The sequence below is a fragment of the Zootoca vivipara genome, chromosome 13, assembly GCF_963506605.1.
Source record: "Zootoca vivipara chromosome 13, rZooViv1.1, whole genome shotgun sequence".
Lineage (NCBI taxonomy): Eukaryota > Metazoa > Chordata > Lepidosauria > Squamata > Lacertidae > Zootoca > Zootoca vivipara.
The window spans coordinates 3,548,859-3,567,822 of record NC_083288.1 but is presented as its reverse complement, the minus strand read 5'-3'; the positions used below and the strand labels follow the sequence as shown (position 1 = coordinate 3,567,822).

Genomic DNA, 18,964 nt, shown 5'->3' with positions numbered 1-18,964 from the left:
GCACGAATAAGTTCTGTTATCGGAATCCGACCTGAGGAGAGGGGGTGAGACTGGCAATGGTCAAGGAATGTTGTTAATATTATTTATTGCATTAATATATCCCGTCTGTTTTTGTTCAAGGAGCTCAAGGTTCTCTCTGCCACCCCCTTCCTTCTCATTTAATCCTCCACAACAACCCTGTGAGGTAGGTTAGGCTGAGAAAAGGCAGCGACCATGGCCCAAGGACAAAACCAACAAACTTCACGATGGCCGAGTGTGTGTGTGTGTGGGGGGGGGTTCGAACCCTGGTCTCCCCTAGACCAGAGCTGGAAACTAAGCACTGTGGCACCCTGGCTCTCAAGCAGACTAGTTTGTGCCTGCCCTCTCTCAGCCTCCTTGGGCGAGCCTTGCTTGTAGTATTATTTTGAGGCTTTTCCTAACCACTCTCTCCACACACCCCACAAATGATGTTTAATATGCCTCTTTGTCACGGGAGTAAACCAGTCTTTTTCAACAGTGGGTGTGTTACAGGATTTGAAAAAGCTGTGGGCGCCAGTCACAAAATGGCTGCCAGAGCGTGGAGCAGAATCAAGCAGTTTGTATGCTGTCACAATGCTGCAGTGGAGCATTGTATTGTGCTCTTCTTCTCCCAATATTGTATTCCCTACCACCACTACAGTCTTCCAAGAGCTCACTCTTTCTCCCCCACAGTGATGGAGTAATTGTCCTGCAGAGGAGTTGCACAGGTTGGCTAAACGCTGTCTTACAGCAAACATGAAATACAATTCAGGTTTCTAGTGCATCTTTACATTGTTAAAACATAGTTATCTCTCTTGATTGCAGAAGTTCAGCAATAAACCTGGAGGGGGATGAGGCAGCTCTTCTGAGTTCTATGCAGATGGCGTTCATTTATAACAATGATTCTAGAGCAGATCATTAAGCAAACGGTCTGTGAGCACCTAGAAAGGAATGCTGTGATCACTAAAAGTCAGCATGGGTTTCTGAAAAATAAGTCATGTCAGACTAATCTGATCTCATTTTTTGACAGAATTACAAGCCTGGTAGATGAAGGGAACGCTGTAAAGAAGCTGGTAAAATGCGGGCTAGACAATGCTACCATTCAGTGGATTAATAACTGGCTGACTGACTGAACCCAAAGGGTGCTCATCAATGGCTCCCCTTCACCCTGGAGAGAAGTGACTAGTGGGATGCCACAAGGTTCTGTCTTGGGCCCAGTCTTATTCAACATCTTTATCAATGACTTGAATGATGGGCTTGAGGGAATCCTGATCAAGTTTGCAGACGACACCAAATTGGGAGGGGTGGCTAATACCCCAGAGGACAGGATCACACTTCAAAATGACCTTAACAGATTAGAGAACTGGGCCAAAGCAAACAAGATGAATTTTAACAAGGAGAAATGTAAAGCACTACACTTGCGCAAAAAAAATGAAAGGCACAAATACAGGATGGGTGACACCTGGCTTGAGAGCAGTACATGTGAAAAGGATCTAGGAGTCTTGGTAGACCACAAACTTGACATGAGTCAACAGTGTGATGCAACAGCTAAAAAAGCCAAACTGCGGCCCTCCAGATGTTTTGGCCTACAACTCCCATGATCCCTAGCTAACAGGACCAGTGGTCAGGGATGATGGGAATTGTAGTCCAAAACATCTGGAGGGCCGAAGTTTGGGGATGCCTGATCTAGATCAAGGGAAGTAATAGTACCACTGTATTCTGCTCCGGTCAAACCTCACCTGGAGTACTGTGTCCAGTTCTGGGCACCACAGTTCAAGAAGGATACTGACAAGCTGGAACGTGTCCAGGAGGGCAACCAAAATGGTCAAAGGCCTGGAAACGATACCTTATGAGGAACGGCTTAGGGAGCTGGGTATGTTTAGCCTGGAGAAGAGAAGGTTAAGGGGAGATATGATAGCCATGTTCAAATATATAAAATGATGTCATATAGAGGAGGGAGAAAGGTTGTTTTCCGCTGCTCCAGAGAAGCAGACACGGAGCAATGGCCTGTGTGCTAGTGTTTATGAATGTGTATATTTTTAGTACAGACATGTTGACTTTAGCATGTTATTGATTTTATGAATACAAACAGCCCTATAAATTCGACTTTGCAATAATTTGAGGGACCGTTTTAAAATCACTGCTGTTTGTAAACAAGATGCATTTTCATCAAGGTATTTATAATAATAATATTTATACCCTGCCCTTCCCTGTTCAGAAACCTGGGCTCAGGGCGGCTAACAACAAATTTAAAACACTTAATTGTAATACAACATAAAAGCAGCATAAAATACAGTATAAAAGCATGAATAACAATAAAAATCAAAGTTCAAAAATCAATTTGGGGGAAATCCATCCAATAAACATTAGATAGTCACCAGGGCTAGCTGGCTAAATTAGTCCTACTTGGGCGAGAAGGGAAATAAAAGATCAAACTGAGTACAAATTAAAGGCCAGGCGGAATAGCTCTGTCTTCCAGGCCCGGCGGAAGGAGGTTAAGTCCTGTAGGGCCCTAGTCTCATGGGACAGAGCATTCCACCAGCTCAGAGTGATTCATTTGAAGTACAGTACATACAAAGCTATATAGCTACATAGAAGACCCCACCACTTCAGAGACAGAATGCAACTGCTGGTTTCATAACAGAAACAGATGGTAAATTTGTTTACTTTAAACAATTTATTATTTTTCTGTTTGTATTACATTTGTTACAGTTACTTAGGACCCAACATATCTTCTGGCTTTACCCACTGATCAAATTGTTCTGATGTTAGAAATCCAAGCTTGATAGCAGTTTCTTTTAGTGTAGACCCTTCTTTATGTGCCGTTTTGGCAATCTTTGCCGCCTTGTCGTAGCCTAATGTAAAAGTTAGTCAGTCAGTTCCGATTATTATGTTTAATGAACAGCCTTTACACACATAATGTAAAAGGAAAAGTCATACGAGATAATTTTTTAGGTCAATGAGAAACCAAACAACGAAGTCACTTCTGCTTCCTAAACCTAACAGTAACTGCTACTACAGTGGTACCTCTGGTTACGAACTTAATTTTTTTCTGGAGGTCCGTTCTTATCCTGAAACTGTTCTTAACATGAGGCACCATTAGCGAAAGCATGCCTCCCGCTGCACATGCGCCTCCAGCATGCGATTTCCACTTGCATCCCAGGGCGAAGTTTGCATGCGGGAGCAACTACTTCTGGGTTAGTGCAGCTCATAACCCAACGCGTGTGCAACCAGAAGCGTTCGTATTCAGAGGTACCACTGTACTATGTGTCCTTTTGGAGCATGTGGATGCTGCTCATTGAAAATGCAGGCAATGAAACCTGTAGCATAGACATCTACCAGGGCGCAAAGATCCCTCCGGCGCTCCCCCTCCCTTTCCCAAAATTTAGAACTCGCGGACCACCTTGCAACCCTGGGAGCCGCCTCCCACAGAAGACGCCACCGATGTGGTGGCCACAGTGTGGCTGGCCAGACCGCTGGAACCCCGCGCTCACTTGCGAGGCTCTGGGGCGCCACCTCCTCCTCCTCCGCTGCCTGACAACGACAGCCTGCTGCCGGTGCTCTCGCTGCGGCCCTAGGAGCAGGAGGCGGTTGCCACGCTGCTGCCTGTGCCCCGGGGAGTAGTGGTGGGGCAACAGGCACTGGTGACGCAGAGGAGGCCCCTTGGGAACCGCTCCTGCCACTGCTGCTCCCTCAGACGACAGTGGCTTAGCAGGCAGCGGCTGAGGGGATTCCTGTGGCCGAGGAAGAGGAGGTGGAGGAGCCATAGGGCTTAGTGGCTCGTTGTGCCCCGCCAACCATCTGGAGGCGTGCAGGAAAAGGGAAGGCTGCCGGCAAAGCCGCGCAGCTCCCCCACTCGCTGGGGCGCCCCTGAGAGGCCACTCCCCTGGCGCAACGAGCCACTAAGCCCTATGGGAAAGACTCCTCTGACATCTACACTGCACACTGAATCCCTAGTGGAAGAGGAGAGAGCCTGAGACAGCGTTGCTATTTCAGTGACAGCCCTTTATCTATCAATACATTCATTTGGGCCTATACTCCAAAGAAGATTGTCTCTGAGCAGTCAACATCACACCAATTATAAAGTACTGTACAGTGGTACCTCGGGTTACAAACGCGATCCGTTCCGGGTCGCAGTTCGTAACCCGAAAAGTTTGTAACCCGAAAAGGGCCCAAACCGCCGTTTTGTGCATGTGCAAAGTGCTCTATGCACATTTGCAAAGTTCGTAACCCGGGTTGTTCGTAACCCGAGGTGTTCGCAACCCGAGGTACGACTGTATATTAATGTTGCAGCTACTTCTAAGCAAGAAGAGGGGTCCTAGCTTATCAGTGGAGCATCAGCTTCATGCAGGTTCAGCCAGCCACTGCCCATTACTGAACTAGATGGACTGAAGGTCTGACTAGATATATGGCAGTTTCTCATGTTCCAGGCCAGCACGCTGTTATGTTCATCTCCTTTTTGCAATCAAATCTGGATGTTAGATTAGAATTCAAATAGTGAAACAGTTGTGTTAACTAAAGCTCTGGGAATTTTGGCACAATTAATGCTCTTCCCCCTTTTATTACATTTCTATGTGTAGTCTTTAAATTTCCCACTGGACCATAATCTACCCTCCTTCCCTTACAGACATACCAAGGCCAGCATTCCAGGTCTCTGGAAATCTGCTCAAGCAGGTAACTAGATTCATATTAAGCACTTCACATTAGTCAAGACTGGCATGTGTTAGACACTTACCTATGTGGGGATTAAGGGCAGTAACCAGCATGAGTGACTCACTCATTAGTTTGTTGATCCTCTCTGTGTTGGCTTGTATTCCAATCACACAATTGTCGGTGAAAGAAACACAGGCATCTCCTAAGAGTCGTGCAGAGTGTAGCACATTTTTAATCTAAATGAAATATTAAAATACAATTAAAAATCACAGGTGCCCATTTAGATGACTAGCTGCTATATAACATTTTCACTTTCTGTTCAATACAAGTCAAGATGGCAATATTTAACCCTTTTAACCACAACTGGATATGGAATCTCAATAGTTGATACTTTAAGAAGCCTATAGTAAAGCAACTGAGGTTTTTTGGACAAGGACTCCAGAACTGCAGCTTGACAAAATAATATCCAAGATAATGTTTAAAAAGTTTATGTTCGTAAGTTTTTTGGAAAGAAATGCATACATTTGCAGAAGAAGGAAATACTGTTAGAAGAACAACCCTAGCTTCCAGATCCACAGAGTTGGAAGGGATTAGGATTGCATGGAAGTGTCCCTTCATGGCACAGCCATTACTGCAGAAATCCCCTACTCTGCCTGTGGAAAGCTCAGTGGGCATGTGCCAATAGGGATTTCGTCTAGCAGTAGCCGGCATTAGGTCCCAAAATGGGATGTGGCAGGGGAGGCCTTGAATTCACTGGATCTAATACTTCCTTGTTCAACGGGAAACACCCCCTTCCCACATCCATAGCCTGTGGTCATTTCCACCCATCCACACACCAGAACCAAGGAAGAAGGGGAGGGAAGGAAGTCAACAATGCAGGCATGGGAATCCCATGGAAGTAGCCAAACATTTCTTTTAAATTCCTATAATGGAATGTTAGGGCCCAAAATTAAAATGAGCTCATGCATAAGATGTGACTCGAGCAAAACTCAATTATCCACTCATTACAATTGTGAAGCCCCTCTAACCACGCACTGAACTATGACATCTACGCCATATAATTAGAACTTCAAACATACAATCATGGGTTTAAAGACGTTCAACTCAAAGTGGCCACAGCTGCCTCCTACTGTAACAGCAACATGATTCCCCATCACCTGAGCTGCCACCATGGTTATGGCCTCACACTGAGTGGGGTTCACTTTTCCTGTAAAAAGCAGGGAGGGAGAGGAGAGAAGAAAAAAACCTCAAATTAGTATTTCTCAGACTTTAAAAAAAACCATTCATTTCTTCCCATTTATTCTCTTAAAGGGAACTCTTACAAATCAGCTACTAAAGTATTATTTAAAAGAAATAGTACCAACAAACAAACAAACCCCTGGATGTGATCATATAGCACCTAAGACACATTTATGTAGCTGACAGAACACTGAAGATTCAACTTCAAAAGCAAATAGCTCCAAATGGCATGGTTTCAAAGGCAGGTATAATTACAACAATAATTTGAGATTAACAATTACCGTAAGATAAAATACTACCGTATGTGCCTGCCAAAACTAAATCAGTACTCACTTGAATTCACTAAAAATACAAGCAATTTATGCAATATGCAAATTATGTTAGCAGTCTGCAACTAAAGCTGTGCAAAAATACAAACCTGATATGGTTCTAAATGTTGGAACATCTGCCAGAATTATTGAAGATACAATAATATCATCTACTACTCATGAATAATCTGTTGCCAGTTTTTCCAAACGATCTTGACATTCAAGAGCAAAAGTTTTATATAATTTTTTGTGTCAGTGCAGACTGCTCCAACCTGTTTCCATACATTGGCAGCAAAAAACAGTACTGCTTACATATATATTTGAAGGCAAAAACTGAAAAATATGTAAAGTCAAAATGTATGGTGCAGATGCTAGCTCATTACCTATGAACACAAAATTAACAAAACCCACATTGTACCTGGCATAATACTGCTTCCAGGTTCATTTTCAGGCAAGATTAGCTCCCCCAAACCAGATCGTGGTCCAGAACCCAGGAAACGGATGTCATTAGCTATCTTCATCAGGCTGCAAGCCACGGTATTCATTGCCCCACTCAGTTCAACCAGGGCATCATGAGCAGCAAGGGCTTCAAATTTGTTTGGAGCAGTAATGAAGGGCAAGCCTAATGAGAGAATGATATAAATACATGAGCATCTCATCCACTGACTCTTGCATTTGATGCACATACTGATAGCTCAAGTACTCTTGAAAAACAAAAACGTTTTATATTGAGAGTTCACTTTAATACCAGCTCTGGGCAGATATCTATAAACAGTTAGGTACTCTTGTCTCCAAGGGCTCCCAGGCAAAATAAAACAGTTGATTAAACACAAAATATCCAATTACTTACATTAAATCTAATGCTGGAAACCGGGGTGTTAAGAAGGTATTGTTACAATTAGACCATTACCCTCCAGTGCTTCAGATCCCAATGCTCCTACGCCCTCCCCCAGCAGTTAAAAATCTTTGGATGGTCCATTTGAAGAATATAGTTCAAGCTTTATTTGTTCACAACCTTGTCGATGCAGGAAATAGCAGGCTGATAAATCCAGTCACCAGCTGCCTTTGGTACAGCGGAACTCCAAAGTACAAAGAGGTTTGGTGGATGAAACATGGAGAGAAGGGCCTATAGGATATAGCACTGCTTTTTCTTTCTAGAACTGGCAGTTATTGTCCCATTTCTTTTGCTTTGTTGTTTCCTCTGACAATTATATTTCAATTCTCTATAAGAGGCTATCAGAAGTTTCCTTCATGTCCTCCCTTACTTGTGAGCGCAGCCACCTTAGCAGCCACCTTCTCAGCGAAACCAATTCTTGTATTCAGTCCTGTGCCAACAGCAGTGCCCCCAGCTGCCAGCTCATAGACCCTTGGCATGGCTGATTTGATCCTAGTGATTCCATATTTGACTTGTTGCACGTAAGCACTAAATTCCTTCAAAGGAGGAAAAAAGAGGGAGAGAAACAAGATATTATTGTCCAGATTATGCTCATTCCATATGACAAATGTTTAACATAAATGAGCCACTTATCACTAGTCAAAGATATGCCTTTTGACTGGAAACAAAGTTAATGTTTGCAATGAGTCCCACCACTCCTCCCAAGAGGAAAATAGCACTTTCATATAGTATTAAACTGTCAAAATGTTTTTTACCTGCCCAAGGGTAAGGGGAACTGCATCCTGTGTATGAGTACGCCCAATTTTAATAATTTTGGAAAATTCTTTTGACTTGGCATCAAGGGCATCTTGAAGCTTCTGCAGCCCCGGCAACAGCACTTCATGAACTTCTTGTGCAGCAGCAATGTGCATTGCTGTTGGAAACGTGTCATTTGAGCTCTGAGAAGATGCAAACACAAGATGCTTGTTATCTGAACATCTCTCTTACTATCTATCTGTTCCTAGACTGCTCAATGTAAGAGAACACTCGAAAGCATGTAAAAAATACAGCTTCTATTTATGATGCTACAACCAGTAGCAAAATCAGGAACACAAATCGTAAGAGTCCCCAAACTTGACACAGCATAGGTCAATTAATGGAAAGAAATTCCATATAGGTAAAAGGGGGGTGGTTTTATGTACACACAGTATGTGACATTCAGATGTAGCAAGTGATTCCCTTGTCATTGTTTATATGCAGCAACACAAGGAGCAATTCAGCATCCCAAGCAAATAATAATCTGGTAAGGTTTAAAGATCGGATGCCACATTTCATAGTTTATTTTTGTTCAAGAATGTTTTGGTAGTTGGCAGCATGCTAACAACTGAAGTGATATTCCCCCCCCCCCCCGAAACACCTTGCACCTAAGCAAACAAAACCCATTTGATAAATATTTGACCTTTTAGTAGATAATATCTAATGTAAACACACAGCAAGAATATTTGGAAAGAGCACATAGTGACCTGGCTTTTATTAACATGGTCGTTCGGATGCACTGGGTCCTTGCTCCCCAGTTTACCTCCCAGTATCTCAATGGCTCTATTACTGATGACTTCATTAACATTCATGTTCGTCTGTGTTCCAGATCCAGTTTGCCACACCACTAGAGGAAAATGATCATTCAATTTACCTTCAGATACCTACAAAAACACATTTATCATTGTTACACATTGTTTCACAGTGCCATCAATTTATATGAAACACTACTGAACTACTAAATGAGATAACATTGAACAGATATTGTACACTTAAAACATTCAGTTTCTGTGATGAGGTGTGTTTACACCACACTACATGCTTCTTCCTTAAAGGAATAATGCAAACCTTTTATCATCACATACCTCTGCAAAATATCTTAAATAAAGCAGGATGAGAAGAATGATCCAATTTAGATTTAGGTTTTTCTGCTGTGTTGAACTGTTTCAGACTAATTTTAGCATAAGCAAAGTACTAGTCAAAAATATTTAAAACACTATCACAAAGAAGGTTTACACAAAACGATACTGGAAGGAGCCTGACAATAGTTTTTTTAACTACTTACAAAGCTGTTTCAAAGAGCCTGCTTCATTCTTTGCCACTTTGCATAGTGTCTGTGACAAGTATCATGCAACTGACATTGGGCAGCACCAAACACTTCTGACCAATGCAAAAGGACCCTGGGAACATTATTTGCATGTCAGGCTGATGAAGGTATTATCATTTTGAGAAGACAAGAAAGAATTCAGTACATCAATCTTGGTTCAATTATGTAGAGCTTTTATATTAAAATAGTACCTCATCTGCTGCCTTCACAATGGCATTGGCAATCTTTGGCTCCAGGCCATAATCCTGATTTACTTCAGCAGCCGCTCGCTTTAGGATACCAAAAGCTCTTATTACTTGGACCTAAGATTTTAAAAAAATAAGAATGGTGATATTGTACATGAACATTAAAATAGAGGAAGCCATTTTACTTGCATAACTTTCTTCTAAACAAGCCCAATTGATACAGCCAGGCATTCTTATCCCTTCCCACATTGTACTTGTATTGATGGGACCAAAAATTGTTGCAGTTATGTGTGAATCAAACATCATATTAACCAGTGAGAAAACATACCAAGGCAACACATTCCCACAACAGTCTCAACTTTCAACTTGAAAAATAGTAGATTTTGACTTGGTGTCAATAATCAACCTCTCTCAATTCTGATATATCTGCACGAGACGGCAAGCTTGCTTTTAGAGCACTGGCAAGAAACAGGACTGACAGCTCACAGGTGATTATGACAGCTGGCCAGGATATACCAGCTGTCAATCATCTGATATAATGATGTCAGGTGCTTCCCCCTACCCCCCAAAAAACCTCCTTTGCAGGCATGGCCCAAACCATAGCTACAGAGGAAGATCCTCTGCATCGCCATCTTCAATTCAAGCTGGCGTTTCGAAGAGATCCTTGTGCTTACAGTAGCAATGCAAGTGCAGGTCCCAGTGAGCTTCCTGAGAGCACTGATAATCTGTTCAGTGCTTACAGGAAGCCCACGGCGATCAGCCATGCTATGAAGTTCCTAATGGTGAACTCCATAGTGTAGCCAATAGCAACCAGCTTCCTGAAAGGGCCAATCGGCTGGTCAGCACTGACAGCAAGTCTCCTTTGCCAAGCAACAATTGGAAGCACTTTAAGGCACCTAATTCTAGCTTGACAGCGGCATTTCTACCTGCCCCACTCCTGCTGCCACATATGTTAGGTGTGGGGCAGGAGAGAATTGTTGGGGGAAATGGCCTCGCCAGCCAAGTTGGGAGCCATGCCAGAGACTCCCCCATGCCTGTTGTAGAGAATAAATTCAACTTTACATTACTCACTGGCATCCGTTCTGTTGCTCCACCAATCTTAAAATTCATTGTGGATCTCACAGTCTGTGCACCGTAATACTTGTCATTTGGAACTTTGAGTTCACCAAAGGTATCATATTCTGTTCTAAATGAGTCCTGACTGGCCTGAGGAAGAAGAAAAAATCAGGGTTAAAATGAAGAGACCGCTCTCCTAGTAAATAATATATACACACAATAGAAACACTTAAATGTTAGCACAGAATGCTAGAAAGGTATTGTTTTTAAAAGTATCTTAACAGAAAAGGCACCAGGGCCATAATACATACCATGGTTCAAATACTGTGGATCAATGGGCAGAAGCAGAACAAAAAATAAAACTTCTGCTGTTAGGAGCCAGAGTACTGTGATCAAACTAGTTCCCTGAGCCCAACAGGGCAGTACTTAGATGTAAAGTCCAAAAGCACCCTCCCCAGCTGCATGGGAATCTGATGGGAGGTTCAGAAGTAGTTGGTGATTATATCATGGGTTCAAAGGGGGTGGGGAGTCAGCAATTATCCTAGGACAGAAGAGCAAGGGCCTTGCATAAACAATCCTATGGATCCTAGCCAGGTAATGGGAGAGTTCGCCGTTAGAAGATTTTATTTCTGCCAAAAATATGTCTAGTAATGTGATTCTGCTTGAACAATAATTGAGCAGTAACAGAATCTTATGTACAGGAGACAGCCTTGAAAGTGGGGCACATTTTTCTTTCAGTCTTCAGAAACATATAATAATAATAATAATAATAATAATAATAATAATAATAATAATAATAATAATAATAATTTATTATTTATACCCCACCCATCTGGCCGGGTTCCCCCAGCCACTTTGGGCGGCTTCCAACAAAATATTAAAATACAGAAATCCATCAAACATTAAAAGCTTCCCTAAACAGGGCTGCCTTAAGATGCCTTCTAAAGGTCTGGTAATTGTTATTCTCTTTGACCTCTGGTGGGAGGGCATTCCACAGGGTGGGCGCCACTACCGAGAAGGCCCTCTGCCTGGTTCCCTGTAACTTGGCTTCTCGTAGCGAGGGAACCGCCAGAAGGCCCTCGGCGCTGGATCTCAGTGTCCGGGCAGAACGATATATTTCTAAGTAATGATATGCAGGCCGCATCTGCACTATATATTTAAAGCAGTATCATATTAAGTGTGCAGAGAGATAGATAAAATCTTTATTTGCCTCAACCACAAACCATAGCAAAGGAATCAAATACAGTAAGATACAGTAAGATAGCTGGATGGTTGGCTATACAAAATATGTTCTGAAAATTTACAACTATACAAATGAAAGAATTAAAAACTGTTCTTGACCCCAAATAAAACATATGAACAAAGAGCTGTTAGGAGAGCACTATTCCCTTCACAGAGCTACAACTCATGGAGTGGCTTAACAGACAATCTCTCTTCCCAGGGATCTGTGTTACTTAATAAGGTTTCCATCATTTCTGCTGTCCAGACATCCTGCTCCACTCTTTAAGTCATCTTAGTTAGGCCGGATAGGAAGGCTCAAGCGAAACACGTGATCAACAACACATACCTGTCCACATTCTCAGGTTGAACAAGTTGAAAGCATGCCAAGAAGAGAAATCCCATAGAAATGTCCAAAATTCAGCTGGATCCACCAGTTTTCGGGATGGACCATTCTGATCAGGTTATCTCAAGTAGTACACACTTTCATAGGAACAATTGACCATGCATATACTGGTAGGTTTGCAGAATTGTTTTACCTCTCAGCCACAGATTTTACTATGAAGTTCTTATAATTTGCTGTTCTCAAACTCAGATAACAATACCAAACAGACATGTTTCTCCACTGTGCCTTTTTGCCAAGATACAGTTCAGAGGTCAAACAACTTAACCATATTTGTACTTTTGCCTTTTAAATATTAACTGTTGTGACGTAAAAGATTGCATCACAAATTGCATGAGATTAGCAAGGTTTATTGGAAAACGCAATTGTTGTAAGCTTAGCTTTCAAATAATTACAGAGGACAAACGGCCAAATTTAGCAGGGGATCAAATACTTCCCCCCCTCACTGTAAATAATAATAATTAGCAGGATTTTGAATAAATAGTTTTTGGGAAATGATAATTTTTCTCACTGCTCTATAATAAAAACATCAATCAATATTAGACTAGTATCAGATAGTGAGAAACAGACATCTTACTGCAAACAAAAAAAAGAGTTATCTCTGGCTCATTTATGATATACTGTATAGCTTAGCTTTAAAGAAACAGAATAGTAGTGACAGAATACTCATCATATATGTAATATAGTAAGTCTTGTCATAGCATATATTTAGTGATATATCTTCAACAATGCTATAAAGCCACACAGTTTTAAGGCACATTTCTAAATGCAATATTGTTATTTCAGAAACTTTGGGGAAATGTCACACTATTACTAAGTCATGGGAATGTGTGTTGGGGTGGGGGAGAGACATCAGGAAAGGGGAAGAGACACAGACTTGTCCAGAGTGATTGTGTCAGAGGTTGGAGAATTACTTTCAAAAGACTCCATTTCCTACAACCAAGTTAATATAAAGGGATTTTTAAAATAGCATCTTAAGTAGTCTATTTAGCTTAGAAATATCAGAATGTTATAATGTTCAATAAAGGTCAAGAACTAGTGTAACCTGTCACTCAGTCGCTGGAACAACTGCTGCATTTGTTATTGTTATTGTTACATGTTACTGCTCACCTACAACTGTATGCATGCACAACCTAAACAAGTAGCCAAAAAGAATTAAATGCTGATGAACTGATGAAAACGGTTATTTCATTTGACAGTTGGCTGGAGCAAGTGGCCAAGAGGCCAAATCTAGCCTTATCAGTCCCCAGTGATGTAGTGTAGAAAACCTTGTGTGGCAGGGGGGGGATCAATTTTCAGAAATACATCACTTCAAAAATTAATTCGTAACACAATGAATGGATACAACCCCATTCAAACTGGGCAGTTTCAAAGTTGTACATAGTTAACTTTTTTAGATTATTATTAAAAAACATTGAATGTACTGCTCTGCTTATAAGCAGAATGTTAAATTTTCTATGATTCATTTCCTTAAAATTCATTCCATGTCTGGTATTCTCATCTTAAAATATTCATGAGTATTAAATAAATATAACTGTGCTTTACTGAATTGGTCTTTAATAAAATATTTCACTTTACATGGCATAGCAGAATATTAATATAGTGAACTTTTCCTAGTTCTACCACCTAAGGGGCTCACCCTACTTCCAAGTTAAGTTGCTCAGAGGCAATTATAACATTACAGTCGTACCTCGGGTTACGACCACCTCGGTTTGCGAACAGTTCGGGTTACGAACTGTGCAAACCCGGAAGTGTTTTCTCCCCGCGCGCGTGCGCAAAAGCGGCACACGCGGTCTGCGCATGCGCAAAGCGTGAAAATAGTGCTTTGCGCATGCGCAAAATGGCGCTTCGGGTCGCGTTCGGGTTATGAACTTTTCGGGTTACGAACTGCGATCCGGAACGGATCGTGTTCGTAACCCGAGGTATTACTGTACCATTAACACAGAAGGTGACCAGAAGAAACCCCCCAAATAGGGAGGAGGGAAGGAAAATCAGAGCTTCTGTATCTTTTTAAGGGGAAACAGAATACAGTGGTACCTCGGTTTAAGTACACAATTGGTTCCAGAAGTCTGTACTTAACCTGAAGCGAACTTTCCCATTGAAAGTAATGGAAAGTGGATTAATCCGTTCCAGACGCTCCGCAGAGTACTCAACCTGAAGCGTACTTAACCTGAAGTATGAGTGTAATTGGTTCTGGAAGTCCGTACTTAACCTGAAGCATACTTAACCTGAAGTGAACTTTCCCATTGAAAGTAATGGAAAGTGGATTAATCCGTTCCAGATGGGTCCGCGGAGTACTTAAACTGAAAGTACTCAAACTGAAGCATACTTAAACTGAGGTATGACTGTACTCTGCTTTTTAAGGGATCCCACACCCTTTTTAAGGGACCCATGTGGCGCTGTGGGTTAAATCACAGAGTCTAGGGCTTGCTGATCAGAAGGTCGGCGGTTCGAATCCCTGCAACGGGGTGAGCTCCCGTTGCTCAGTCCCAGCTCCTGCCCACCTAGCAGTTCGAAAGCACATCAAAGTGCAAGTAGATAAATAGGGACCGCTCCGGTGGGAAGGTAAACGGCGTTTCTGTGCACTGCTCTGGTTCGCCAGAAGCAGCTTTGTCATGCTGGCCACATGACCCGGAAGCTGTCTGCGGACAAACGCCGGCTCCCTCGGCCTATAGAGCGAGATGAGCGCCGCAACCCCAGAGTCGGACACGACTGGACCTGATGGTCAGGGGTCCTTTACCCTTTACACCCCTACTACATTCCTGGCTAGAATAATGTCACAGTTCACTTGGGTCTCTGCCACCAGCCTTGGGGCCAAAGGGACAATACCATACAGGTTTTGCACCTCATGTCTGCCTGGAAGGACTTCACAGCAGCGGGGAAGACCAGCAGCCCCAAAGCAGCAGGTGCAGGAGCATGGCTAAAGGTTGAGGGTGGTGGGCGCTTTGGTCCAGCAAACACCTGAAATATTCTTGTAGTGGGATGAAGGGAGACTTGAAGCAGCTCCCACTCAGGCTGCCCAATCCCACTCACTCCCTAAGAAAAAGGTTACAAATACCATGTTATGTAGTTTTGTGTTTTTATGTTGTGAACCTTTGATGTTTAACAACCACCACCACCACAGGCCCTTAAAAATAACGTGCTTTTATATTCATCTTTACTTGGAGGCAAGCCTCCCTTTTCCTAAGGGGGCCAATTCCCAATTCAGAGTGCTGGGCATTGTAAGGAGGGGAGCAGCGCTGGGTTTGGGACGGTGCTGGCAGTTCCCACGCACAGGGCGGCAAAGGGGCGCAAAACAACAACACAGAACAGATCCGTTTTAAGAAGCAGCTGTACCAAAATGTATTATTGTGAAAATGAGGAATATTTAAGGGAGGGGCCGTGAAATTTTGTCCTCACCCTGCCCAGGACAAAGCAATGGGGGCGGACCGGGTTTGAATCCCGCACGGCCTTCGTGAAGCGGCGCGCCTCCTCTCAGTCTGGCCTACCTTACAGGGTTGTTGTGGGGGGGGGGGGTAAATGACGGGGAGCGCGACGGGGGGGCTACCCCCTCCCCCCTGGAGCTCTTTGGAGGGAGAAAAGGTCGGGACAGGAATGTGAAAACAGTAATAATAAAAGCCATGGAAGATTTAAAATTTATATATGTGGAGAGAGCGAGAGAAACCTGAGGCCTCCGCTTTCCCTCAGTCGCGAACCGGGCCGAGAGCTTGTCCCGCAAGAGGCCGGCAAAGGTCACCTCTCGGCGCCCTTGCGCCTCCCCCCCTCCCTCCCTCTCGAGAGCGCGCGCGCGGGGGGCGGGGGGCGCCGCTCACCATCCTCCGTTGCTGGGGGTGACGGCTGCAGGTCGGCGGGCCCCTCTGGCGCGCGTGGACGGCGGCGCCCCTGGGGCAACTCAAGCGCTGGAGGGAACGGAGCGAGCGGTACATGGCGGTGGCTGCAGAGGGAGGTGCCGCGGGCAGGAGGTCGGGGGTGGGGAGGGGGACGGATTGGGCGGAGTTGCAGCCAATGGGATGGAAGGAAAGGAGGGTTTCACCCGCCCCCATGCTACCTTCGCGAGCCAATCAAGGAAACGGAGTAGGGCATTAAAAAAAGCAAAAAAGCAAAAGGGGCGGGTTCAACGAGGACAGCCAATGAAACAGATGCTGCGCGATGCGTCCGCTGCAATGAGCATGCGGGGAACAACTCGCAGTTTTTCTGCAGCATGTGCGTGCGCCCTCCTGGCCGTCAACCTGTCACAAATTGCCTGGTGGTCTAGTGGTTAGGATTCGGAGCTCTCGCCGCTGCGACCCGGGTTCGATTTCCGGTCAGGGAACACGTCTTTGGGATGCGGGTGGCGCTGTGGTCTAAACCACTGAGCCTCTTGGGCTTCCCGATCTGAAGGCCAGTCCCAGCTCCTGCCAGCCTAGCAGTTCGAAAGCACACCAGTGCGAGTAGATATATAGACCCCATAGTTGCATTTGACTGGACTTAACTGTCCAGGGGTCCTTTACCTTTACCAATTCCTGCCACCTGTTGCAAAAACAGTCGTCCTCCCTGAGTATCATTATATTTGAATTTGAAGGAAGGGCTATTATTTAGTTTAGGTTCTCCCCTCCCTTTCTGTTTATGGTTTTCTTGCTTCCTATATTACTATTACCACCAGTTCTCTAAAGGGGGGGGGCGGATTAGATGCAGAAAATGTTTCACAATTGCTTATTAAATCGCTTTGGATCCCTGGACAAGATAAAGCCACCCTGAGACCTCCGGGTATAGGGCAGTATAGAAATTCAATAAATAATAAATTCAATAAATAATAATAATAAAGCAACTAACAAATAATAGCTTGTAGTTGGGTTCAGACCCCAACAAAGCAGAAAATAGTAAAAAGGCATTTTTATTTGTTCACTACACCTAGTTAATCAACTGCCTTACCCCACATGTGCCCACTTTGATTGGCAGAACTGGCACTACTGCAGGTGCCACATAACACCAGTTCTGCATTTGTAGCACCTGCACTTTGGAACTCCCTGCCTATTGAAATCCAGCACTGTATGCTTCACTGTACTTTTTGGCACCTGCTGAAAGCATCCCTTTTTAGGCAAGTCTACCCAGATGCTTGAGGTGTATTTTAATCTGATTTAGTAATTTTAACTTTTGTATGTTTTAATGTATTAGGTTTTTCTTGATTTATCTTTTTGTAACTTCTTTGAGGGTTTTTTTTTAACCATCAAGTGGTGTATAAATTTCATGAAATAAAAAATAAAGGAAAATAAAGGCTGTTGTATAAGCAACCATGTCCTTATTTTTCAGTGCAATCTTTTGCCTGTTTGAGCAGGCAATCACAATAGAGTTCAACGGGGTTGATGCCCAGGCAAATGACTACAGGTTTGCAGCCCTGTTCTAATGGGAGTCTGCTGCCTCTTCCTATATTTCATCTTACGGCAGAGACCAACACAGGTTTTATTTCTATTTTATTTTTATTTTCTCCACTGGTTGCTTTTCAGAGCCAAGCTCTCAAAGCAATACCCAGAAAGAAATGAAACAACAGAACCCTAGGCAGGGTATGAAGCACAGAGTAAATACAGACAAGTAGGTGCGCGAGAGATACTGAATTGGATTACCAAAACTATCTTAAGGAAGGGCAGTGGTAAAAATAATTTTAAGGACTTGCCGAATGCCAGAATGGAAGGGGCCAAGCAAATGTTAGCTGGAAGTGTTCAACAACTGGAACCTATCCGATCTTACCAGCTACATATCAAGTAGGACCTCAATCTTACAATGACATAAGAGTCAAAAGGGAGCAAACAGTCCTTTAGGTGACCCAGTCCCAAACTGTTTAGGGCCTTAAAGATCATTACTAATGCATTGAGATGGGCCTAGAAATACAATGCAATAGCAGAAATGTATTCAAACCTTCTGTCCCTCATTAGCATCCCAACAGTTGTATTTTTCACCAGTTACAGTAATTCTGAGCTGCTTTCAGAGGCTGCCTCACATAAAGGGCATTGCAGCAGTCCAATGTGAAGGCAAGGAGCGCATGAGTGACCAGAGCCAGGTCCTACCACTCCAGATGGGGCCTGAGCTGCATTCTTGGCTATTGCCCTACCTATGCCTCTCCAGACAGCAGTGAGTTCAAGAGCAGTTCCAAGATGTATACCCGGTCCTTCAGGTGTTTCGCAAGTGTCCCAGACTCCCTGGGAGTTGTAGGTGGAAAAGAAAGGTAAAGGTGTGTGCAATGAGCATATTGATGGCAACACATCCCAAATCTTCAGTGACTTCCCCCAGGTGTTTCAGGTAGATGTTGAGGAGTATTGGGGATAAGATGGATGCCACAAGGCAGAGGTAATAGGTGGCACACAACTCCCAGCTTTATCGCTTAAACATAAAGCCAGCTATTTTCTCTTTCTCCACCAACCCAACATTGTGTAACATCCAGCCTGATGGAAAAGTTCTGGGGAACTCTCACAGTGTGAAATTTTGGTGAGTCTTCATAAAAGGTTTTGTCTTACTCTGAATTTTAATTAAGCAGTATAAATAGCTTAAATAAAAGATGTTCTTCTCAGCCCTTGTGGTGTGGAACCTCTCTTTGGCCAGTAGTCCATCATGATTACAATATTGCAAGCCTTTTCTGAAGACAATCTGTGTAGACAGTCATTCACTTCTGGTATTCATTCTCTTTTTAGCCCAAAACCTTCAACAGGAAGGAGTAACAAACCACCAACTGTGTGCTACCAAGAGCCTCATATTCACTTGCAGTGTGTTCAAAGCTGAGTGTGGCAGTGCCATTTTTCCTGATGTGAATCAGCAGAAAGGGATAACAGTCAATGGGCTTGATAAGGTTTCCAGTGTATCCTAATGCATATAGCAGAGAGACAGCACACCTCCTTGTAAGTTGTATGCAGTTTTAAC

General features: G+C 43.4%; 1 protein-coding gene across 2 annotated transcripts; it reads right to left on the bottom strand.

Moving 5' to 3' along the window:
* Window positions 1-2,655: 2,655 nt before the first annotated feature.
* FH (fumarate hydratase) lies at window positions 2,656-16,040 on the bottom strand. 2 transcript variants are annotated; one of them, XM_035136286.2, is made up of 10 exons: window positions 15,889-16,040; window positions 10,471-10,605; window positions 9,406-9,516; window positions 8,595-8,771; window positions 7,848-8,030; window positions 7,463-7,628; window positions 6,616-6,819; window positions 5,730-5,857; window positions 4,733-4,886; window positions 2,656-2,852 (listed from the first exon to the last, which is right to left on the bottom strand). In XM_035136286.2, exons 1-10 carry the CDS (start codon window positions 16,000-16,002, stop codon window positions 2,710-2,712), a joined length of 1,515 nt encoding a protein of 504 aa, XP_034992177.1. In that variant the 5' UTR covers window positions 16,003-16,040; the 3' UTR covers window positions 2,656-2,709. The 2 variants fall into 2 exon arrangements, with proteins under 2 accessions (XP_034992177.1, XP_034992178.1); XM_035136287.2 differs by lacking the exon at window positions 15,889-16,040 and adding an exon at window positions 10,767-11,157.
* Between the last annotated feature and the right edge of the window lie 2,924 nt (window positions 16,041-18,964).

Excerpts from the sequence above, each read along its gene's own strand:
- FH (XM_035136286.2), bottom strand. The coding sequence starts at position 16,002 with ATGTACCGCTCGCTCCGTTCCCTCCAGCGCTTGAGTTGCCCCAGGGGC. Across the intron at positions 8,031-8,594 it reads ACCATGTTAATAAAAGCCAG|AGCTCAAATGACACGTTTCC; the intron begins GTCACTATGTGC and ends GCATCTTCTCAG. Across the intron at positions 6,820-7,462 it reads TAAGGTGGCTGCGCTCACAA|GCTTGCCCTTCATTACTGCT; the intron begins GTAAGGGAGGAC and ends TTCTCTCATTAG.